Source organism: Numida meleagris, chromosome 12, assembly GCF_002078875.1.
Source record: "Numida meleagris isolate 19003 breed g44 Domestic line chromosome 12, NumMel1.0, whole genome shotgun sequence".
Classification (NCBI taxonomy): Eukaryota; Metazoa; Chordata; class Aves; order Galliformes; family Numididae; genus Numida; species Numida meleagris.
In genome coordinates, this window is record NC_034420.1 from 17,802,777 (window position 1) to 17,825,153 (window position 22,377).

At 40.7% G+C, this 22,377-nt stretch overlaps 1 protein-coding gene across 4 annotated transcripts; it reads left to right on the forward strand.

Moving 5' to 3' along the window:
- On the forward strand, nt 30-21,814 carry REEP2 (receptor accessory protein 2). 4 transcript variants are annotated; one of them, XM_021410721.1, is made up of 8 exons: nt 3,943-4,114; nt 4,495-4,576; nt 8,676-8,752; nt 9,994-10,114; nt 10,707-10,820; nt 11,227-11,374; nt 11,714-11,871; nt 12,795-21,814. In XM_021410721.1, the coding sequence occupies exons 1-8, from the start codon at nt 4,083-4,085 to the stop codon at nt 12,867-12,869; spliced, it is 807 nt and encodes a 268-aa protein (XP_021266396.1). In that variant the 5' UTR covers nt 3,943-4,082; the 3' UTR covers nt 12,870-21,814. The 4 variants fall into 4 exon arrangements, with proteins under 4 accessions (XP_021266399.1, XP_021266396.1, XP_021266397.1 ...); XM_021410722.1 differs by having other exon boundaries at nt 4,495-4,567; XM_021410724.1 differs by lacking the exons at nt 3,943-4,114; nt 4,495-4,576 and adding an exon at nt 30-343.

Below are 22,377 nucleotides of genomic sequence, written 5' to 3' on the forward strand. Positions count from 1 at the left end.
TTTTTTTTTTTCTCTCAGAACTAGTTTGGGAAGAGGGTCTGTTTTATCATAAATCTCATCTCTTGTGCAGTGGTCCCTGCCTATTGCTATCTTTGTATCAGGTTGGCATTCGGATTGTCCTCACCTGCTCTGCTCTTGTGAGGCCACATCTGGAATACTGTGTCCAAACCTGGGACCCCCAGTACAGGAAGGATGCAGATCTGTTGGAGCGAGACCAGAGAAGAGCCACGAAGATCATCGAAGGGCTGGAGCACCTCTCCTATGAAGAAAGATTGAGGGAGTTGGGCATATTTAGTTTGGAGAAGAGAAGAAGGCTCCGTGGAGACCTCATCACAGCCTTCTGGTACTTGAAGGGAGCTTACAAGCAGGAGGGAGACTGACATTTTATACTGTCTGATAGTGATAGGACAAGGGGGGGAATGGCTTTGAATTGAAAGAGGGTTAGATAGTAGGAATAAATTTTTAACAGAGGGTGGTGAGGCACTGGAACAGGTTGCACAGAGAAGTAATGGATGCCGTATCTCTGGAAGTGTATTCAAGGTCAGGTTGGATGGGATCCTGGACAGCCTGGTCTAGTGGTTGGCAATTCTGCCCATGGCTGGGGAGCTGAAACTAGATGATTTTTAAGGTCCCTTCCAAACTAAGCCATTCAATGATTCTGTGATCTCCCATAACTGCTTCATATAGATAGCAAAACTAGCAAACTGAAGTGATTATAAAATTGCTTTAAGATGTGCAAACAGTAGTTTTATCACAGGGTTTTCTGGTTATGGTCTTTTTTAGAAGCAGCATCTGTGAAATGTGGAATCATAAGCAAATAGAAGGAGACCTGAATCTTAGAGCAGACTCGGCATGGTCATTCGGCTGTTTCACAGAGTCTTTAAAATGTTGTATGGGATGCTCACATCTCTTTCAGTCTCAGATTAAGGAAAATAAATAATGTCTTCTGTCTGAAGATCTTGCTTCGTATCAACTCAACAGCTCCCTTATTTGATGTTGATTTAAAAATGCAACAGTCTGCAAGGGTTAATTTTACAAGACTTACCCATTTCTCTATTTATAAAGTGTATTCTGAGGCAAAATAAACATGGAAAAAAGTAACTAAAACATTGATGGCTTTGATCCATTTGCTAATCCTCAGCTAGATTCTGAGGTAGACTCTTCTAGAACCCGAGGATGTGGAATCAGAATTCTAGTGGAGAATTTAGGTGTCAAGCAGTAATTTGGATTTACCTGCAATAAAAATAAGATGGAAGAAGTTATCAGGAACAAATATTCTTTAAAATGTATTACTCCTGTGCATATAGGACTTTCTTTTCTCACATTTTCAGTTAAGAAGTAATGGCTGAGATGCATGACACGTGCTAGTGACTTGCTCATCCGTCTGGCATATCTTACAAGTATTAATTAGGTGGAAAATGTGTGTGGAACTACATTACATGTGAGTGAAGCGTAGTATGAAAGCACCTGTGGACAGTACATCTTAGAGGCTTTGGTTACCAGTAAGCAACCACATCTTCTTATTGCCACCCTCAGTGTTTTCCCTAACACCCCATGCCCATCTGGAATGCATAGAACCGCTTGTGGTCATTCTCTCCATTTGCATTTCAGCCTGAAATCAGCCCACAGCTGAAGTAGCAGTGTCTCTTAAGATCCCTTCTCTCAGCCTTTGAAAATCAGCTGCACGCTTTCACCAGGAATTTCTTACTAAGACCCTTAGTTATTCTGCAAGTTTCTTCCAAAGCTACTCTTGCATTCTTGAGCACTGAGTAATTGTTATTTCTCTTAACTACAACAGCTTCTGCCTGAACCTCTATTTGGCAGGATCTCCACATCTGACCTGGCGTTGGTCTAAATGTAGCTTTGCTCAAGTTTCTCTACTCAAGGAAGATTTCATCTCCTTGCCTGGTTGTTTAGGTCATAATGTCCAATAATCACCTAATTTAACCATTTCTAGAATACATTTGTCACGGGTTACTCCAGCGGTAGTGTATCTGGTAGAAAAACAGCCTGAATTTGAGGCAATAGAGACAATTTTTCTTTGTCTCTTAGATAAGTCTTACAATCTCAGTTATACAACATTATGCAATATAAGTAATAACTTAATAAAATACTACTAACAAAAAATCATACCTTTTTTTAAATTTGACTTGCAGCCAACTTTTCTCACAAAAATAGCCTTTCAGTACCAGCAGTTTCTCCTTGTGAGAAGGTAAGTTAATGGATTAATTTATCGTTCTTCTGAAAGAAAGAGAGCTTCTTGTTGCTAACTGTATATTGCTATCTTAAAATGCTTCTCCTGGACTTGTTCTAAAGCTCAGTTTGCCGCTTAACAGTGAGCTCCCACTGAAGACATTCATAAGTCTGCTTGCTTTACTAATGTTGATGTTCGTATTTTGTTGTTTATGTCACTGCTTATTTATAATACACTGCAAATGTTCAGTCTGTTTCTCAATGCATTAAACAATTTAAAACACTAAGGCACACTTCCTTTGTCTGCTGCTTACCCATGCTGCAGTTATTTAGCGCTCCCAGTCTCTTCATACATTGTACCCAACACATCTCCAAATTTTCCTTGTTCTGTCAGCATCTTTCACTCACCTGAACGTGAACACATTATTCAAGTACCAGAGCTGTTGTCCGCCTGCTCCCTGATAGGAAACTGGTGGGAATAAAAACACAGTTGTGATGGAAGCGCACGTTTGTGTTACTTGGACTTGTGAAAACATATTCCTTTCATTCTATTTGTAGGTCATTTGTGCTGTCAGTGTTGTAAATTGTGCAGTCCCTTATGCAATCATTTTGTGGCCATTCATATCCGCAGGCAGACTGTGACAAAATGCTCTTTGTCGGTGTCTGTAGTGACAGTTTTGTTTTCGGCTCTTACATGTAATGGAAAGTTGCTGATGTTTTGTGTTTTTCATCATTGCTCATTATGCTGAGGTTCATGCATCCATGAGAAAATTATTCCCTAGCAACTCATTGTTTTTGATCTTTTTTGGTTTATTCCCTTTTCAGAAGGGCTATTTCACAAGTAATAAGATTCTGCCATAGTACCCTCCTTCGTTTTTTGATATTTTTGTTGTTTAGGTTCTTTTTGTTATTTGTTTTGGTAGTAAAGAACTATATTAGGCTATCAAATCTTTTTTTTTTTCTTAAATTTAAAAACAGCTTATGTAATGACCATCTTAATATGATTCGAAGATCAGTGTGCTGAGCCTGATCAGTCTTTGTCTCTAGTTTACTCAGGGGTGCAAACCAGTCCATTAACTCTTGCAATGACTGAAGGGGAGGATTCTCTGAACAGTACTCTCTGAGTCGTTAAAACAATTTTTGCTACTCTGTTTTCTGGTAGGCTGCTATATCAAAGTATACAGATGGATAATTCTTACTCCTGTCCTCTTCAGCTTTATTTGTATAGCTAAGCAATCCTAGGCCTCATAGTGATTCACAAGAGCACTAGGCAACATGGAGTCATCCTGGAAACGACAAAGAACAGCCTTCATCCCATAAGTTTGATAACATTGACCTGTGTCTGTTAGTTAATTTGATTTCACATCCAGTTTAGAGTGAAGCGGGAGCCTTGGAAAGGTTTTTAAATTTAAGTAATCTATTTGTTAGCTGCGTTTTGGCTGTTGTGTTGGACTCTGTAGAGCAGGTAACTTTGGAAGACTGCTTTGTCCGTGGTCTCTATTACTGCCTCCTAAAGTATCCATCGCCTTAAATCATCACTCCTCCTTCTGTAATTTCTTATATCGTACGTTAGTCGCCTGCCATCTTTCCGGTAGGTCCTCTTTCCAGCCACGCTGCCGTCACCCTCCTTCGCCCGGGGGCGAGGAGGCTCCGGCCCCCGGGGAGCACCGTTCTCGCGCTCGGAGCGAACCGGCGCAGGAACCGCCCCAGTGCCGCGTGCTGCCTGAACGGGGCGGGGAAGCTCGGGGCGCGATGCGGCCCGTCGGCTCCGCCCCTGTAAGAAGCCGGGGAGGGGCTGCACGGTGCTTGCTGCAGGAACCCGCCCTTTAAGAGCCGCCTCCTGCCACCGCGGAGCCCCGCGTCGCCGCCCGACCCTGCCCGGCGCCGCCATGGTCTCCTGGATCATCTCACGTCTCGTGGTGTGAGTACCGGAGCCTGGGAGGAAGGATGCGCAGGGCCTTTCTCTGGCCGGGCACTCCGGGTGGGGCGCGGCCGCCTCCCGGAGCGGAGCTGCAGCGCTGCCACAGATTTCAGCCTGGGGAAGAACCCCGCGTCCCTGGGGGCGGCCGCTGTCTCGCGGTCTGCGGCCGCGTCCTGACGGCTCTGCGTAGGCTTCCGCGGCCCGGGAGCGGCGGCCTCCTAAGGGCAGCGCTGCGGTGGTGGGGGCGGCTGAGCTCTGCCTGCGGCGGCTGCGGAGGAGTGGGAGCTGCTGGGGGCTTCCCGCCGTGGAGACGGGTAGGGCAACGGCGGTGCAGGACGCAGCGGAGCCGAGAAGTGCTAAGGGGTCTGTTCTTCTTGCAGGCTGATATTCGGCACGCTCTACCCCGCCTACTCCTCCTACAAGGCCGTGAAGACGAAAAACGTGAAGGAATATGTGAGTAAGGTTCGCCGTGCGGCCAGCGCTCTCCGCGTTCCTTCGCGGCTGCCCCGCGAATCCACGGCTCGGCCCAGCGGTGCCGGGGGCAGCCCGCCCTGCAGGTCGGCCGGGCTGCCTGAAGAGCAGCCCCGACGGCCTTTGGAGAAGTTGCTGGGGAAGGATGCGGACTGAAATGGGATGTTTAAAGCCGTCAGTGTGGGTTGTGGGTTTTTTTGTTTTGTTTTGTTTTCCCAGGAAATGTCTGAGGAAGGAAAAGTGGGAGAAAACACTGTAGTCTGGAGCACATGGAGGTCCAGGGACAAGTTATTTCTCGGTCTCTGTTCTTACTCAGTGTCCTTTTATAACTCTTTCAGTACTACTTCTGTTTTCTTCTAAAATCCTGAGCAATCTTGCTTGGTTTGTGTTTTCTTATCAACCTTGCTATTGTCAGCAGTTTCTCTTGGTCAAGACTTCATTCTCATTCCTTCCTGAGATCACTTCTCTCTCTCTCTCTGCCTGTGCTGTTGTTGCAATGACACTATTTAAAGCACCATGTGGTTTTCAGGGATGATATGTGCCACCTTTAGAGAAGTGCTGTTGTTCTAAGTTGATCAGTGGAGGTGAGCTATTTGATTAATGGGTAGGATGAATTTCTTTCTGTTTAGGAAAAAAAAAATCAGATAGAGAAGAGAGGTAATATGGCTGAGTAGGATGTAATTTGCTAATGTTGCTTTGCAGTATGGTCTGAGACTCTTCATCTGACCAACTCTGTTTGCTGCTTACAAAATAGCATGTCAATGATAAATGTTGCAGGATCTTTCTTATGCTTCTTCAGTCCTGTAGAACTGTCTAGACATTTCCTGTGCGTTGGCTTAAAGTTCAGCCCACTGGGTTTGGAATGCGACAGTGGCTGAAGTGAAATTGTCACATAGTGGAAAGCTTTAAAAACAACAATTAGCTCAGCTGACTTTTCTGTTCTTTCTTTCTTCCCTTCAGCAGAGAAGTAAAAATGTCAATGTTCAGTATACACTGATAACCAAAATGGTGTTTCAAGAGTGAGTATTAGAGGTATATACTCAGGAGTACTTTGAACCTTACTAAATTTAGGATTAAGGTTATGGAGTTCAAAGTCGTAAGTAGCCTTAGAATTTGAAGACGCTCTTTACAGTAAAAACCTGCTTATTTTCTGTAGGATGGCTGCTGTGGTACAGAAATGCGATGTCTTGCAGAATATAGACCTTGTATTGATCTGATTTTCTTTTGGTAGATGTTACCTTTATTGCAGCAGAGCTTTCTTAATTTGGCAGTAAAAAAGAAATGAAATACACTACTAGAGTTTTATGAAGTTTTTATAACAAAACTGACAGCTAATTATGTGGTTGTAACCTGTTCTTTGATTCAAGAAAACATATCTGAAGTAGCAAAATTCATCTTCTCCTTAATTTGTTTATTCTTAAGGGGACTGCATCAGAACTAAACATGTATACAATGGATTCCAACTGTCCAATTAATTAATCTTCAGAAGGCTTTGTATTTTTCAGCAGAAGCAGAGAGGCCAGAACAAAGAAGTTTTGTTTAAACATAGTAAAGGGGAGAGCGATATCCATTCAAACTACTTCTTGTGTGAAATGTCAGTGGAAAACTTGAATGCTGTGCTGTGTAATTACAAAGCCAGCTGTGTTTGTGCACTACTACTTGCTCATAGTGCTTAAGAACCAGCATGGGTGGTAGGGGAAGACCTTACAGGTGTATCTGTGCTGGAGAGTATGGTGTATTGAAGGCTACCGTGATACAGACCAAGACAACAGAAGCAGTTCAGCAACTTCGTTAGAGAACAGTGCAATCACTCTTACCCCACCATGATAAAGATTCATGTCCTCAACCAGCCTTGACAGACTGCCTCTAGTAACTTATGCTGTTATAAAAGTATTTTTTTTTCCCTTTTACGCGTGGTGGGTAGCTTTGATCAAATGTACTTTTCATTTATGCTTTTGTGCTTACTGACTTTATTTAGGTTCTTGGTGCAAACTGGAGAGACTACGTATGTGCAGTTAGCTGAAACGGGCATTCGTTCATCTGTTGAGCAACAAAGACCTGACTCTTTTTTAACGGATCAAAAACAAATATAGCCTAGTTTGACTGTCTTTTTTTTTTTTTTTGAAGAGGTTAGTAATCTGTGGATTAGAAATATAAGGAAAATAAAAAACATTCTTCCTCCTCTGCCACTCCCCTTGCTTTCTGCTTTTCTAGCTCCTGATAATCTGCACTTCAGTGACTTCTAGAGCTAGAACTTCAGTCCTTCTCACGTATTTAACTGTATTTCTTTTTTCTCTGGTTGTAGAGGGGTAGGCTGAATGGTGGCAAGAGGAGACAGAGGGCAAGATCCAGATCCATGTCCCTTATTGAAGATGTGAATGTACCATATGTTTAAACATACCATGCATTTGAACAGTAACATAGCAATGTGTTTTTCTTCTTCCATTTCAGTACTCCTGAGCGTTGCATTACTACTGAAAAAGTCTAATAAGACAGAACTTAGTTTTATCAGGCTGTATACTGTGACCATTTCTGAGTGTTATGAGCAAACTTATGTAAACGGGGTACTTGTCTCTTTCTGATATTGTTTTCATTCTGAAAATGAAATTTTTATCCTTTCTTTTGTCTTTTCCCTTCTATCCTATTTTTATCCTTTCTTTTGTCTCTTTGAACCAATTTTTAATCCTCAAGAGTCTATTACCTTTTATCTTCAACAGTACAGTATATTTTAATGTTTGTATAAGCTCGCTGGAAACTTTGTAGTGACTCTGTAGCCCTTATTAGGGAAGCACTGTAGCAAGAGCTAGGGAAAGTGTAGCTTAGGGATAAGTAAATTATTTGTCACTTTCTAACAACAGAGTAAGTCTGTTTGATATTTCGTGTGTCATCAACAAAATTATTTTGGCCCTTTCTGGGCGAATATGATCATAGAATCATAAAATAGGTTGGGTTGGAAGGGACCTTAGAGATAGCATTGTTCCAACTCCCCTGCCATGGGCAAGGACATCTGCCACTAGATCAGGTTGCCTAAAGACCCATCCAACCCAGCCTTGAACACTTTCAGGTTTGCAGCATCCACAACTTCTCTGGGCTACTCATCACAAAGAATTTCTTCCTAACAGCTAATCTCAACCTACCCTCTCTTAGCTTTAAAACCGTGACCTTATGTCCTACCACTGCACTCCAATAAAGAGTCTTTCCTAGTCTTTCCTGTAGGCCCCCTTTAAATACTGGAAGGCCACTGTTAGGTCACAGCCTGTCTTTGCAGGGGAGGTGTTCCAGCCTTCCGATCATCTTTGTGGCCCCTCTCTGAGCCTGCTCAAACAAGTAGTTTGTCTCTCTTATGCTGGGGACCCCGGAGCTGGGTGCAGTATCTAGGTGGGTTCTCATGAGAGCAGAGAATAAGGGGAGAATCACCTCCCTCAGCCTACTGTACATGCATCTTTTGACACAGCTCAGGATACAATTGGCTTTCTGGGCTGCAAGTGTGCTCTGCCAGCTCATAATCAGTTTTTTGTCCACCAGTACCCTCAAATCCTCCACAGTGCTGCTCTCAATCCGCTCACTGCCCAGCCTGCAGTCATGTTTGGGATTGCCCTGGTCCACATGCAGGACCTTGTGCTTGGCCTTATTGTGGCATTTGCAAGGACCCAGCTCTGAGGCCTGTCCAGGTCCCTCTGGATGACAACGCTTCCCTCCAGTGTGTTGACTACAACACACAGGTTGGTGTCCTCTGCAAACTTGCTGAGAGCGCATTCAGTGCTACATTCTATGTCACTGATAAAGATGTTAAATAGTACCATTCCTTATACAGACCCTTGAGGGGTGCCACCCACCATTCTTATATATAATATATATATAATTATATTTTATATTATTGTTTATATAATATTTATGTATTTAGTGTACATTAATGTTACATGGTTTTCTAAACTAAATGTAACATCTGGCATCTTCACTGCTGATTGTATGTGTGTTGTTACTTTTCTGCTGACTTCATCTCAGTGTGTAGAAATGATGAGTCATTTTTACGGAGAGGATGTTTTGCAATTTTTTTTCTTTTCTGATGTGAGTGATTGCTCTTTTGCAGGTGAAGTGGATGATGTACTGGATTGTTTTTGCCTTTTTCACCACTGCAGAAACACTTACAGACATTGTTCTTTCTTGGTGAGTGCCTTGGTAGTATGTGGTGGTTTTGTTTGTTATTATTTTTTAAAGTAGAGCTCAGAATAAGGTTTCTCTCTTGTGTAGGAGTTTTCAATCCCCATAAAGTATACAGGTTTGTAAATATTGTGTCTAAGCTGCTGTCTTAACTGTTTCATATTCTTTACTTTCAGACAGCTAGGGTAGACACACAGTGTCTTTAAGAGGGTTTCATGCATTCAGAACACGAAATATTTTTGAGATATTATTACACAAAGTGGTAAAGTTAGAGGCGCAAAAAAAAAAAGGGATGGTAGAAGGAAAGAAAGTTTTGCTTTGTAAGCCTATTGTATGGAGGAGCAGATCGGATGCATGCCTTTGCTCTGAGAGATATTTTGCATGATGAAAGTGTCTTCCACTACTGGGGGTGGAATGAGGCAGCTTTTTATCCCTCAGTACTGTGTGTCATGCGTGGCAATATTCAAACAGAGGCCTTCAACAATGACAACAGAGTGTCATCATATTCTTAATTGCTTTAGTGTCCGTACCTTGCAGGCATCTGAAAGAATACAGTCTAGTCAGAGTTATGTCTTTTAAATAAATAAGTAGTGGCTACATATGCCTTATGAATATGCTCCACTGTTTTGCCTCTTCCTACAGAAAATTTTGGAAAGCAAAGATCTGAAAAGTACAAGAGCTTTGGCTTAAAAATAGGAGAAATTTTCCATTCACTTATTTGAATCTCCTCTATTGTATCTTCCCAGAGACTTTACTGAGTAGGAAATAGCAAAGAAGGGCTTGCATGCTGCCTGTTCTTAGCCTCCAGTATTAGTAACAACTAGAGAGCTCTAGAAATACTTAGTTGAAAACTCTGATAAATGAAAATGAAACTGCTGTAGTAGTAGCATACAGCAGATAGTCTTTGAACAAACTTAAGAATGGTGAGAGTAGCTATCAGATCGTAATTTGGTATGTTTGCAGGGCTAGAGATGCCCTCTTTATGGAGTTTTCATGGCTATGCATGACAGACTGAATGAAACTCAAAGAAGGTGCGTCCTAGGATTCCAAAGAGGATTCTGCTATTCTGACCTGTTATAGTTTACTGTTATTCTTTTATGCTTGAGTCCTTACTTTCTCTTTTCTCTTTCTGCCTATGCTGCTGTCTACCAGTTATTTCTATCTGTCTCTGTGATGATCTTGATTCCAGTTCTCCATCTTTCTCTCTCCTTTTTTTTTTTTTTTTTCCCCTTTCCTCTTTCTCTCAGGTTTCCCTTTTATTTCGAGTTGAAAATCGCATTTGTGATTTGGCTGCTCTCTCCTTACACCAAGGGCTCCAGTGTCCTCTACAGGAAGTTTGTGCACCCAACGCTCTCCAATAAGGAGAAGGTACTGGCTTGCTGGAAGATACTGACCTGTCTGAAAGTTGATTGAATTTTGATTCAGCTGTGAATCTTGATGAAAATTCAAATGCGTGATTCGAACTTGTGCTGACATGTGTAGGCATAGAATGATTGTCTCTGACAATGATGTCATTCTGCAGCCTTCTGAAGACTATCATGTAGCCAGTATTTTGCCTAATGCTTAGAAAGTGTGTTTGGCTATCCCAGTATCTTCAGCCCTTATAGCTACTATCAGTAGTTATGGCTACTAACACGATTAAAAGAATGTATGTTCTGTAGCCAGGCTGTTTTTTCATATTCTGATTGTAAGCAATTGCTTTGTTTCAGATGTGACAATTTGGAGATTGCATTCTTTAATTTACAGTTGCATTTGCAAGCTTTCTGTAAGTAGCAGAAAAAATACAATTATTTGATCTATGACAGTGTAGGCTGGCAGCCTGAAAAAAAAAAAAGTGCCCTGATGAGCTGTGAGTTTTAAAGGTGATGATGGGGAAGACTGATCAAGTGTTTGTATTGGTTGATTTGTTTGTTTGTTTTTCATTGGTAGCTAAATGCTCTGGTGCATGTTGTCTTCTTAGGAAATTGATGAATACATTACTCAGGCTCGTGACAAAAGCTATGAAACCATGATGCGAGTTGGCAAGAGAGGATTAAACCTGGCTGCCAATGCAGCAGTTACTGCAGCTGCAAAGGTAATGCAACACCTTGCACTATGAACACAGTCTAACCTTCTGCGACGTTCTGGAATTCCCCAATACTTTACCTTTGTATGCCAGCAATTAGTTATGTGGGTCTGTTAGGGGTGCTAGTACTTGTTCAGACCAATCATCTATTCTACCTTTCCACCAGTTTGCCTTGCAGTAAATCTCATCCTTTGATTTATGAGAAGTAGAGGTAGAGTGGAATGGATTTTGCTCTAAGCTCTGCCCTGTGGGGCTTGGGAGCATATTTTTTTTTTCCTCTCTTCCTGGTGATGTTGGTTTCTTTGTGCTTGTCTTAGAGTATCGTAGTGGGGAATGTGGCACCTTCCTTTTTTCTGAATGAGATTATTTTGGTGAAGGTGAAGTGTCTTTGATCCTAATTTTTATGTCTTCTTAGGGCCAAGGAGTTTTGTCTGAGAAGCTACGAAGTTTCAGCATGCAGGACCTCACTCTGATCCGGGACGAAGATGCCGTGCATTTGCAAAGCCATGAGTCACAGCTTCATCCCTCTGGAGGAAGTATCCTTGAAACTATTGAAGATTCAGGTACAGAACATCCCTCTGGGCCACTGTGTGAGGCATCATATGGTAAGCCAGTAGGTGGGGAGAGGATCCCTGCACTTCATGCACCAGGTCTCTGAAAAAACTACAAGTTTGCAAATTATCTGGGAGAAACTAAGTTCTTTTTCCTTGCCCCCTTCCCAACTACTAATAAATCCCTGTACTTCTTGGATTATCCTTCCTAAGGAATTTTGACATCTTCCATTGGTCCTTAAGGATGGGCTGTTTTAGACTAGATGTCAGCACATCGAGTCTAAAAATCACATCTGGGCATGATTTTTCAAAAAAATATTTGGAAAAAAAACCTTTTTCTTATTTCTTTAGCCTCCTGTTACTCCTCAGGAGAGGAGAGCAGTGTGGCACAGAGACCTAATGGAACCCCATCAGAGATTAGAACAGACCCATCAGATGAAGATGCAGGAGACAAACTGCCAAAACGTACACAGAGCCTCAAAGCTCCAAAGAAGATGACAAAATCTGAGGTGAGCAGAAGTATAAATTGTTTCCAGCACAGACATCGATTCCTGAGTTTTGTCAGAAGGCTCTGGCTTCATAGTCTGTGTGTTTAAAAGCTGTTTTTGTAAACTTTGTTGGGTAGTTTGCTGCTAGAGTCCAACATCGGAGGACTTGCCATCTGCTTGCTGTCCACATCTCTAGTTTTTGTATTTTTATTGCCTGCCTCTGTCATAAGCCAGGACCTAGCTTTGCTTTCATATTTAGGCAGTAGATATTTTTAAAGTGTTCAAAATGGGCCTGGATCTTTTTTAAATCTCCAAGACTTACTTCTAAGTTGACCCTTCTACTTTCTTCCATAGTATAGTAGAAACGGGCAGGAAAACAAAAGGAAAAAGATTTGTTCCCGTGCTTCCTAATGAGGAATTGTTGAAGTGACTCAAAAGTTGTGAAAAGGCTGTAATGACTTTATGCAGTTCACTGTGAATGCAGAAATTCCAATAAAGCCCTTTGTTGGCATATTCTTTTTCATACATGGCCTATTCTTTAGTTCAAATTACTAATTCAAAATATTTCTACAATTTGGACCATTTGGAATGGCCATCAAAAGGCAGAAAAGTTAATGGTGATGAAATGCTATATCAGTGTTACTGCTTAGAGCTGTTGCTATGTCTGAAATTTTGTCCAGACAGCTAACTTCAATTTGCTATCACATTTCCTGTTCTAGAATGTCTTCCTCTCCTTAACTGTTTTTTGAAGGATATGCTCAGAGTAATTTGATTAGCAACAAATTGAATATTTAAATAGCCTTTTTGATACCATAGATGACATGAATAGGGTCACTGTGTTGTAGTTCTTTTGTCCTGCTTTCACTCTGCATCCTTGTCTCTTTATGTTAGACATCTAGGTGTTGCAATAAACTAATATAAAATACCTCTTTCTTTCTCCTCAGCTTCCTGTAAAAAGTGTGAAAGCCCGCCCTAAGAAGAAAGCTGCAGGTTCTCTTGCTTCTGGAGAGTCATCCTAAGGAGACTTCCCCTTCACAACACTTGTCTCTGTCCCAGGATTTGCCTGTAACTTTTGAGTGGAAACTCTCCTAAGGAAGGGAGCTGAGATTAATGTACATAACAGATGCTGCTTTGTAGAGCTCATTCTAAGGTCAAGGGGGGAATCTGGGATTCAGAACATGGAATGGAGGATGCGCATCCTCAGGAATTTTCTCCTTTTCATCCCCCTCTTGGAGGAAGCGCTAATGTGTCTGTACATAACCTGTTGCTTTGAAATTCCCTCTGTATAAACCTAGCTGGGGAGAATCTTTGTGGGGAGGACTGACCAGGGTTAGAGATACCTGTTGCACAGATGCTGGAAAAATAATTAGACAGTGGAGTTCCTCAGGGTTGGGTGGCTCCCCACATTGTCTTATTTTGCTCTGGGTATCCTTTTGCAGCTGTGTTGTTAAGAAGTGCCCACAACAATTCATCCTTCTTAAGAATGGACCACAACTGTCATGTCCATCCCCTTCCAGAAGGTGACTTAAATGATATATGCTGAGTGCTTTTGAATGTAAAGGACTCACTCATGGGAGGAGTAAACCAGATTCTAGATCTTAGTACTGGAAGATGAAGAGCTTCGTTTTTTATTTTTCTAAAAGGTTAAGTGAGGAAATTGGTAAGCTTAGTTATGATGAAAATGTGCTGCATACATGAAGGAGCAGATACAGATATCCACAGGAGGTAACTTGAGAGGAAAGTTGTTCATCTATAAGATTTCGGCAATTTCTTTCTTTTTTTTTTTTTTAAGCTACTTGCATTATATTTCTGTTGTTCGCTTTGATTCCTGTAAAATCATCAGAGTGAGAGGAGTTCCATGTAGTGGGAAAAGCAGTCAGGGATAATATTGCTTTGCCATTTATTGAACTCCGTGTCATGATGATGCTTTCCTACAGACTAATTCTTCTGTTCTAGCTGATTTCTGGGGAAAATCTGACTCACTGTAGTCTGCAGACATACAAGAGAATTCCAGAAGCCCTTGTCTCCCAGCTTTAGGAGATCTATTCTCAGAGTACAAGAGCTGACAAATAGCTGATGTACATACTTGTCTAATTGCAGAATTCAATTTATGGAGGATAAAGGAGGGGGGACTAGGGCACACTATTCTGCTTTATCAGTCCTCTTGCTTTATCCTATTCCAGCCCCTGAACAAATTTTCTTTTTTGACCATTAGCCATATTTATCAGTGTCCTGAGACCTGAGCAATGTGCAATGCTTATAGCAGAATTACGTTGTATGTAGAATGTATGCTGTGGGAGTGAAACTGCAGAGAAAAGATGAATAGAGATTAGTAGTGCTCCTGTTGTTGAGATCTGTAATGGGGGAGCACCATCACAGAGATCTCATGATGCAGACTTCAATGTTTGCTCATGTCTCTTGCTGTGTATTTCTTCAATTACAGTAGATTCGTCACAGAGCCCAGTATTTTGTTATTGGCAATGTATAGAAGGGTACTATAAGTAAGATTCCACAAATATTTCTGTCTTATAGAGTAGCCCTTCAGAAGTTTGTAATGTTGAAGATGGAGACTAAAGTTTTTATTTCGTATTGTCTTGGTGGCAAATTGTTATGAGTTACCTAATGTTTGGGGAAAACAAGTTGTTTTTACTTTTCTTTGTTGCTTCTAAAATTTTAAACCTTGACTGACCACGTTAAAAACTTGTATGTTGTTGTCCTAAAGTATGCACAAGTTCTTACCCAGAATCCAGTAGAAAATCTTAGAATTGACTTTGGGATTTGAGTTTGGGAGGCAGGGGATGGGGAGGGAAGTAGAAGGTGTTCATTTTTTTTCCTTCTGTTAGGAAACATTGTATACATGCCTCACTAGTACATGGAGTAGCATGTACCACAGCCAGAATTCTTTCTGTTCCTAGTGGAAATACTTCTCCTTACTGAATATGTGGAAGATTAAGTTGTGAGGAATTGTTCAGTACAAGACAGTCTAGGAAACAAGACAAACCATTATTCTCTATACTCAAAATACCTCTATAACCATATTTCTGTAGTCTTCTTTTCCAAATTAAAAATCTCCTTGGCAAATTATTAATGTGAGGGAGTTGGTTTGGAGGCCAAGAATTAGTCTGTCTGTCCTTATGCTAATCTTTCTGCCTTCTTGTGCATATGCTTTGGTAGTCTCTGATTACTTGGTTTTCATGCGGTGACTTTCCAGGATGCTTTCTAGATTCAGTTCATCTGCAGTAACTTCTGCTTTTAATCATAAGAAGAATTTCTGAAGACTTATTTTTTTAATTTGGATTTGCTTTTGTCCTCCTGAGCTAGATGTTTTACCAAGTATCTCTTACTTAACACTGATGCTTGATATCATAGTCTTTGGGTAAGTATGGGTCGATTGCCCTGACTTCTTGTATAGCGAGATTAAACGATTTCATTTTTTTTAACTGAGAATCTGGAGTAGTTACAGGCTATGTGGAGTGTGTGATATACAAAGCTGATGATGTTAGGCAGCAGAACTTAACCCAGAGCAAGAGAATGTCTTAGTATGGACGCTGTTTTCTTCTTCCAGCACAAATGTGACTGCTAGATTTCGCTCTGCTTGATCAAAGCCTCTGCAGATCTGCTACCACCCTTAGTGAGTCCCTAGATATAGTTCTGCATTGGATGACCTGGTCTCGCATAGAAATTCTCTTGTTAATGAGAATGCTGAATGTGCTGTTTTGGTAAAATGCTTTTATCAGCTGTTGTTCAGTGTTTTCAGCAGGAAATGCTGGAATGTAGTTTCTATTCTGTATCTTCTGTGAGCTTGATTGTGCAATTAAGCAAATGGTTATATCTGTATCTAGCAGTAGAACCCACTGTGTTCAGTAAGTGTTTATACCTCTTTCCTCGTTTGTCTGGACACAGAAAGAAAGAAACACAGAAAGAGATAGAATTCTTTCAGGGAACCCTGAATTTCCAGAAATTGATACTTTTGAATCTTATTTCTCCATTGCCATCTTAATCAGCAGGAAATGTGTGCCTTAGCAGGAAACTGGGATGATTATGGAACATGCTGCTAGTTCTCTGGCTGCACAGAGCATTGTATCGAGGCGGCTTGTGTGTTAACTCTGTAGTGTCAGTGAACCTGAGAGCAGCTGCTGAACTGAACTGGGTTTTCCTTTCTGTCTTCCAAACTTGCATGCATTTCTAGAAAGTATGGGTTATTGCCTGAAAGAGAAATCTGGAAAAAAGGAAAAAAATTCTTCTTTCTGATGGAGATGTTGCATTGACATATTACTCTGCTGTTCACTGGGGAGATGCTGAATGACATTCCTCTATGTAATTGTGCAATATTAGAGATTTTCTTAGATTCCTACTGGGAATTTGTAACCTGCCACCAGGCTGACCCATCTTGTGCTGCTCTCTGAGTTGCCCTGCAAACACACATGGAAAACCTGGAAAATATTCTTGAGGCTGTGTGAGCTCAGAGAATAGTTGAGTTTAGAAGGGGACCTCTGAAGGTCATCTGGTCTAACTGGCCTGCTCGAGCAGGGCTACCTAGAGCTGGTTGCCCAAGAGTTCCCGTGATATACGTGGTCTAGAGCCTGTTGAATTTAATGTTTTGGTGTATACATAAATGCATATGCAGTATGGGGATGTACTTTAGTGTTGCCAAGGAGAAAGAACTGGAGAAGGGTCACCTTTCATCTGGAATTTGTCACTATTACAAGATGCTGTAAACAACTCAGTTTTATGTTGTTTCTAGGGTATTGACATGAAGCCTAACAGCTTCAAATGAGAAGAGATCTTAAGAAGTGTGCCGAGTACCTTGTGAGAACAATTAGTTTGGATGGTAAATGAAGGCAGTAAGCTTCCACGGCAGCTAAGAACCTGTCTTGTGAGACACGGTAGGGAGGAAAATGGGCTATGTGCAGTGCAGATTTGTCCAGGAAATACTGATGATTTTTTTCTGAGCCTCTGACCTTACTTCAGCTCTGCACCTTACAGATTAGAATCTGATTTCTCTCTTTCAGAAACCATCCACCTTTCTAAGCTGGGCTTGACCTATGTGCATTTAGATTCTCAAACGTTTCATCACTTCAGAACCATAAAGTTTGAATTTTTCCTCAGTGGTCAGTTGATCTGTGGAAAGTACCTGATACATATCAAGTACCTCACAGCACTTTGTAATAGACATCTTATACTGGGGAAACACCAGTGGGGAGCTCCAGAGGATGGGTTCATCTGGGAAATTGAATGCATAAACAAAGCCTGTGTTTTGCACCTACTAAATGCTGGATTTTGCTGCAGTCATGTACCAGCTACCTGTAGAATCTCAAAAATTCCATGTCCTAATTGTCAGTGTTCTGTTTGTAAAGAAAAACTGGAATCACAATAACAATAACGTAGTGAAAAGGAACAGCGATTAGCATGCTTTTAGATGTACTTTTTTTTCCCTGGTAATTAGGTTTAAGCTGCTGCTTTTCCTAAAATTTTTCTATAAACACATTACAAGCAAGACATTATTTTCTTGCTCTGATTCTCAGCTCTAACACCCTAGAAGTAACATTTGTGAGAAGATGCAAAAGTGAATGTACTCTCAGTGACCCATAGGCAGAGTCTTCTGTAATGGGCAACTTTCTGAGACTGTATCTAAAATGTTTGCTACTACAGCTGAAATGCAGTGCTATACTTATCAAGGATAAGAAATTTAGTCATAGCCTTTTCAGCAGGTCAGGAAGGAGGGCTTTGCTAAATGGCAAACATAAACGTAGGCAATACTGCCAGAGTGCATTTCATAGCAGTACTGTAGGAATTACAGCTTGAGTCTGCATAAGTTAGTATCAATACATAGTAGTCGACCTGCAGCAAAATTCAACCTGCTGATTTGCCTTGTTTCTTGACATGTAAGATTAACCTAGCTCATCCGTGCAAATGAGCCATGTATAGGTGTCTATACTATGCGGATTCAAGCAATGGGCAATTACAACATGTTTAAAGAAACTTTCTTTTTTGCTTTTTTCCTCTCCATCTATTCAGACAAATGAAAAAAAAAATAGAAACTTCCTATAGTTTTCATTGCTTTGGTAACAGTAGGAGAAAATAAGTTTTCTGCTTATTATCCAGAGTTTTGACAAAATGTTGTTCCGCCACACAGGAGATGGGTCTAAAGCATGCTTACACTGTCAAGGCTGGGAGATATTTCTCTTGAAGCTCTGTTGGAAATGCCTCATTGGCACACAGATTGTGTGTGTGTTTAAAATGCATTGAAAAATATTCTGAAACTGAGAGTAAGAAGCACTTTTACTCGTGTAGTTTATCTTGTTTGCTTATAACTTGCATGAGGTAATGAAGATTTTTGACTCGCCATGTAGCAGAATTATGGTATGTCTATTCATGGCACTGGACATCAGAAATGCATAAATGAGCACTGAAGCATTTCTACCATCCAACTGGCACATTTCACGAGAGGTAAGTTAGACTAAAGCATGAACATCTTAGTTCTATTTTATAGTTTTCTAGAGAGAAAACTGTGTCAGGGACTGTAAGAACAAAATGATTACTGCCTAACAAATTACTAGCTTTCGTGTGCGAGTGAAAGCTAGTACAGTAGCCTCTGTAAGATAAATTCCTTCAAATAGATGGTGTTTAAGGTATTCAACAATATTTTACCATCTTAATTCAGTATTTTACTGAATATCACCTTTTTGCACAGCTTATCACTTCTGCGTGTGCACTTGACTCCCTGTCTTAAGGGATCTGAGGGTTCTGGTTGATCGCAAGTTGAACATGAGTCAGCAGTGTGCCCTGGCAGCCAAAATATCCAGCTGAACCCTGGGCCGTAATACAAGGGTCTAGAGGGCAAGATGTATAAGGAGTAGACAAGTTAATTTTGTTCGCTCGACCCAGACCAGAGGAGGCTGGGGGGAGGCCTCATGGTGGCCTGCATCTCCTCATACGGAGTGGAGGGGCAGTGCCGAGATCTGATCTCTGGTGACAGGGACAGGACCTGAGGGAACAGCATGGAGCTTCATCAGGGGAGAGTCGGGCTGGATGTTTGGGAAGAGTTGTGTGCCAGAGGGTGGTGGGCATGGAACAGGCTCCCCAGGGCAGTAGTCATGGCCCCAAGCAGCTGGAGATCAAGAAGTATTGGGGCAACGCTCAAGACGCAGGGTTTGATTTTTTGGGGGTGGTCCTGTGGGGAGCCAGGTGTTATACTCGATGGTCCTTGGGGGTCCCACCCAAGTCATGATATACTATAATTCTAACTATGAATATCGAACAATTTCCAATGGAGTGCAAGTGGTTTTGACTGTAAATTTTCAGAAATTAATTCCCAGTGCAAGCAGAGAAAAAAAGTCAAAGGCAGACAAAATTGTATGGAATATCAGAGGAACCTTGCCAAAAAGGGATCGGAGAGGATTCATTTGAGAGAATGTTTTTCATTATTTACTCTTACTAGTTGATTCCACCTGATTCTTAGAGCATTCAGGAGCAGAGCATAGACAATGCTGCACGAAGTGTTCTAAGGCAAACTTCTGCTCAGAATGCAGGTCAGCATCCAGAATGCTCTCCTGTCAAACCTTAATTGCAATCTGGAGTTACTACTGGTAGTAACTACTTCTCAGTGGAGATGTAAAGTATAGAAAGAGAAAACTCTGTTGGAAAATTACAAAGTCAGGAAAGTGGTTGTGTGAAGATACAACTGAGAACTGCAGCAGGTTACCTTGAAGAATGATGACAAAAATATGCAATGAGGATTTAAAATAGAGAAACGAGTTGGTTTACAATCAATGAAATGTTAAGGAGTAGCAGAATTCAGTTAATAAATGGAGAAAATGGCAGTTGTGCATGTATTTTTGTTGTTGGATAACCTGTGCCATCACTTGCTTCACATAGTTCCAGATTTTACAGGTTAGGTAATGTTTTTACACAGAAACTAAGCTTTTATGTTAGGTAGTGCTTAGTGACTTACCAACAAGAAAGCAATCTGAATTTCTTTTGATGACTTTCTTAAAATTAAATAACACGGATCCTCAAACCTAATTTTGTGTTCATGGTGCTGCCTCTTAGGGAAATCAGTGAGTTGATGGACTCCTCACTTCTGACTTTCCTGTTGATATTATTTCTCAAATGTTGTGAATGTCATAGGTAGATGGAACTTTTATTTTTACATTTGACCCAGAATTCACGTCTAAACTCAGGTATGCTGAGCTATGTATGAGCTAGTGATGTCTGAATGAGAGTCCAGAGAAAAAATGGAAAAGCTGAGATGGGTCTAGCCAGGCAAAGGTCACTGAAAGGCCTTCCTCGAAGTGCACAAATTAAAGACTACATAGTAATGCTTGTTGCTGATATAACGTTTTCGTGATAAAGTTTCCGGTTAGCGTAGTGCTGATCTAAAAGCATTTAGTTCACAGGGGTTGTGAATTCATGTTTGTCCACCAGAGGGCATGATGCAACATAAAATCACTGAAAATGAGAGCAAAGACCTGCCTGAAAATAGCTTGAGTGTGACTGGTTAAGCGTTTTGAGAGTGAACTTCCTGCTTAGAAAAAGAGGGCATAAATCAATAAAATCGACATTAACAAAAAAAGAAAAAGAAAAAAGGAGGGGCTTTAGAGGAGAAATCTGAAGCAATGCTGCAGCTATCTCCTGTCTAAAAAGGCTGTTTAAGCTTGCTGGGCTTTTTAATTCGAGTATTTTCTAGTGAGGCTTATGGATACAACAGTATTAGACAATAACTGTCCTCAGATCTTTTAATTCTCCATTCATACCATTTTATAGCTCATGAAGCAGGTCTGTAAATGGTAGTGTTTGCAACTCCTTTTGTTTCTTCTGCAATTAAACAATTTCTTTGTGTATGTGTGCCTCAGCAGTGTCACTCTAAATTATACTTCGAATTTTGTAGTATTTCCTGGTAAGAATCAGTAGTTTCTATCAATTGAATCTATACTTTGTGAAAGTAGAAATAAGTTTAATCTAAAAATACAGATGAGTCTAATGGTTTCTATGGTAACTTGTGACCATGGCAACAGAGAGGTAGCACTCTGAAGAACTGATAGAGGTTAAGGATTTTTGTATGTGTGTTTCATTTTAAGTCAACAAGCTAATTAACAGCACAAGTAATTCAGGAAATATGACTTTATTTCTTAACCATGTAGGATTGCATTAATATAAGGGATTTCCATCTCAAAATATATAGGAATTTTAATAGGCACATGGTAAAACTACATGTAATCTTTGTGATTTTGAGAATGAAAAGTTCTCTTATCTGCTACGTCATAGATAGAAACTTAGATTGAAGATAGGTGAAGGACATATCAGGAAGTTGCTGTAGGAAGTAGAATAGTTTAGAACAGGGTCAGAGACTATTGTTAAATGTGTAACACAGGTTCAGTATGTTTCAGTTCTACTTTTCCATTGTGAGATCAGGGAGTTAAACAACATAGCACTGATCTGAAAGCGCTAAGTTTCAACTGCTCTATTGCAGTTGATATCCCAAGAGCCATATGGCATTATAAGAAGTAATAATGATTTAAAGAATTATATTTACAGGAAATATATATTATTAAAGGAGGTGGAAATGGGCTCTTGTAACTAAATCTCATATGTAGCGAATTGCTCTCTGCTAGCATAGAGATAATGTAAAATCTCCATACTAGCAACACTCAGCCTAACTTTTAAAGGGAAATATGCTAGATATGAGTTTGGTCAAAGGCACACTACAGAATTTTTCAAGCTTACTCTTTTTTTCCTAGACCTTGTTGGAAAATCTGAAAACTGAATGGAAGCTACCGTATTGCTGTTATCACCCACAAATATAGGGCATGTCTTTAATTAAATAGAATTGAAACTTCATTTAAAAGCTAGCTGTTCTGACTGGTTTGCATTTGTGACAGGGTTGCTCCAGCTAATCAATGGAGTCATTGAGGTGCTCTCAGGCCATTAATAATTCAGAAAACGGGTAAAAAAAAAAAAAAAAGAAAAAAAGAAAATACCAGGCCAAACTGAATTGGTTCAGACAGTCCAGTCTCCTCTCTCTGGTACTTCTCACTCCATGTGATGACCGGTGGGGAGTGTGGAATTAACACACGTATTGGAAAAGCTGCTTCCTGACACTGTCATCTTTTTACTTATGCTCTAAAGCATTGTGGTGTTTAATGACTGGGTTGTTGTTTTGATTTGTTTTTATGATAGAGGTTTTTTAAAAATTATTTCTCTAGTTTTTTTGTAGTCATAAAATGTTTGGTCAGTTGCTGCAAAGTACTGATGGCAGGAGGGTTGGAACTAGATGGTCTGTTAGTCTCTTCCAACCCAAGCCATTGCGTGATTCTATGATTATTCTGTTAAATATAGAAACCCCAAGGCATCAAGATCTTGTGTCATACTTGCTTTCTTACCCAGACTCTTTCAAGGAAGATAATTGTGTATTATCTCTTTGACATCTTGCTCTTTTGCTGTCATTTTTTTCCTCCTGTTTGAAAGGACTTGTTTTCCTTCCTTTTCTCCCCAGCGTACTGGGGAGAAACACACACACAATTTTTG

Bases quoted from the DNA above. Each gene is read 5' to 3' on its own strand.
- REEP2 (XM_021410721.1), top strand. From the start codon at position 4,083: ATGGTCTCCTGGATCATCTCACGTCTCGTGGT. The intron at 4,115-4,494 runs GTGAGTACCGGA...TTCTTCTTGCAG, and splicing joins ATCATCTCACGTCTCGTGGT to GCTGATATTCGGCACGCTCT. The intron at 8,753-9,993 runs GTGAGTGCCTTG...TCTTTCTCTCAG, and splicing joins ACAGACATTGTTCTTTCTTG to GTTTCCCTTTTATTTCGAGT.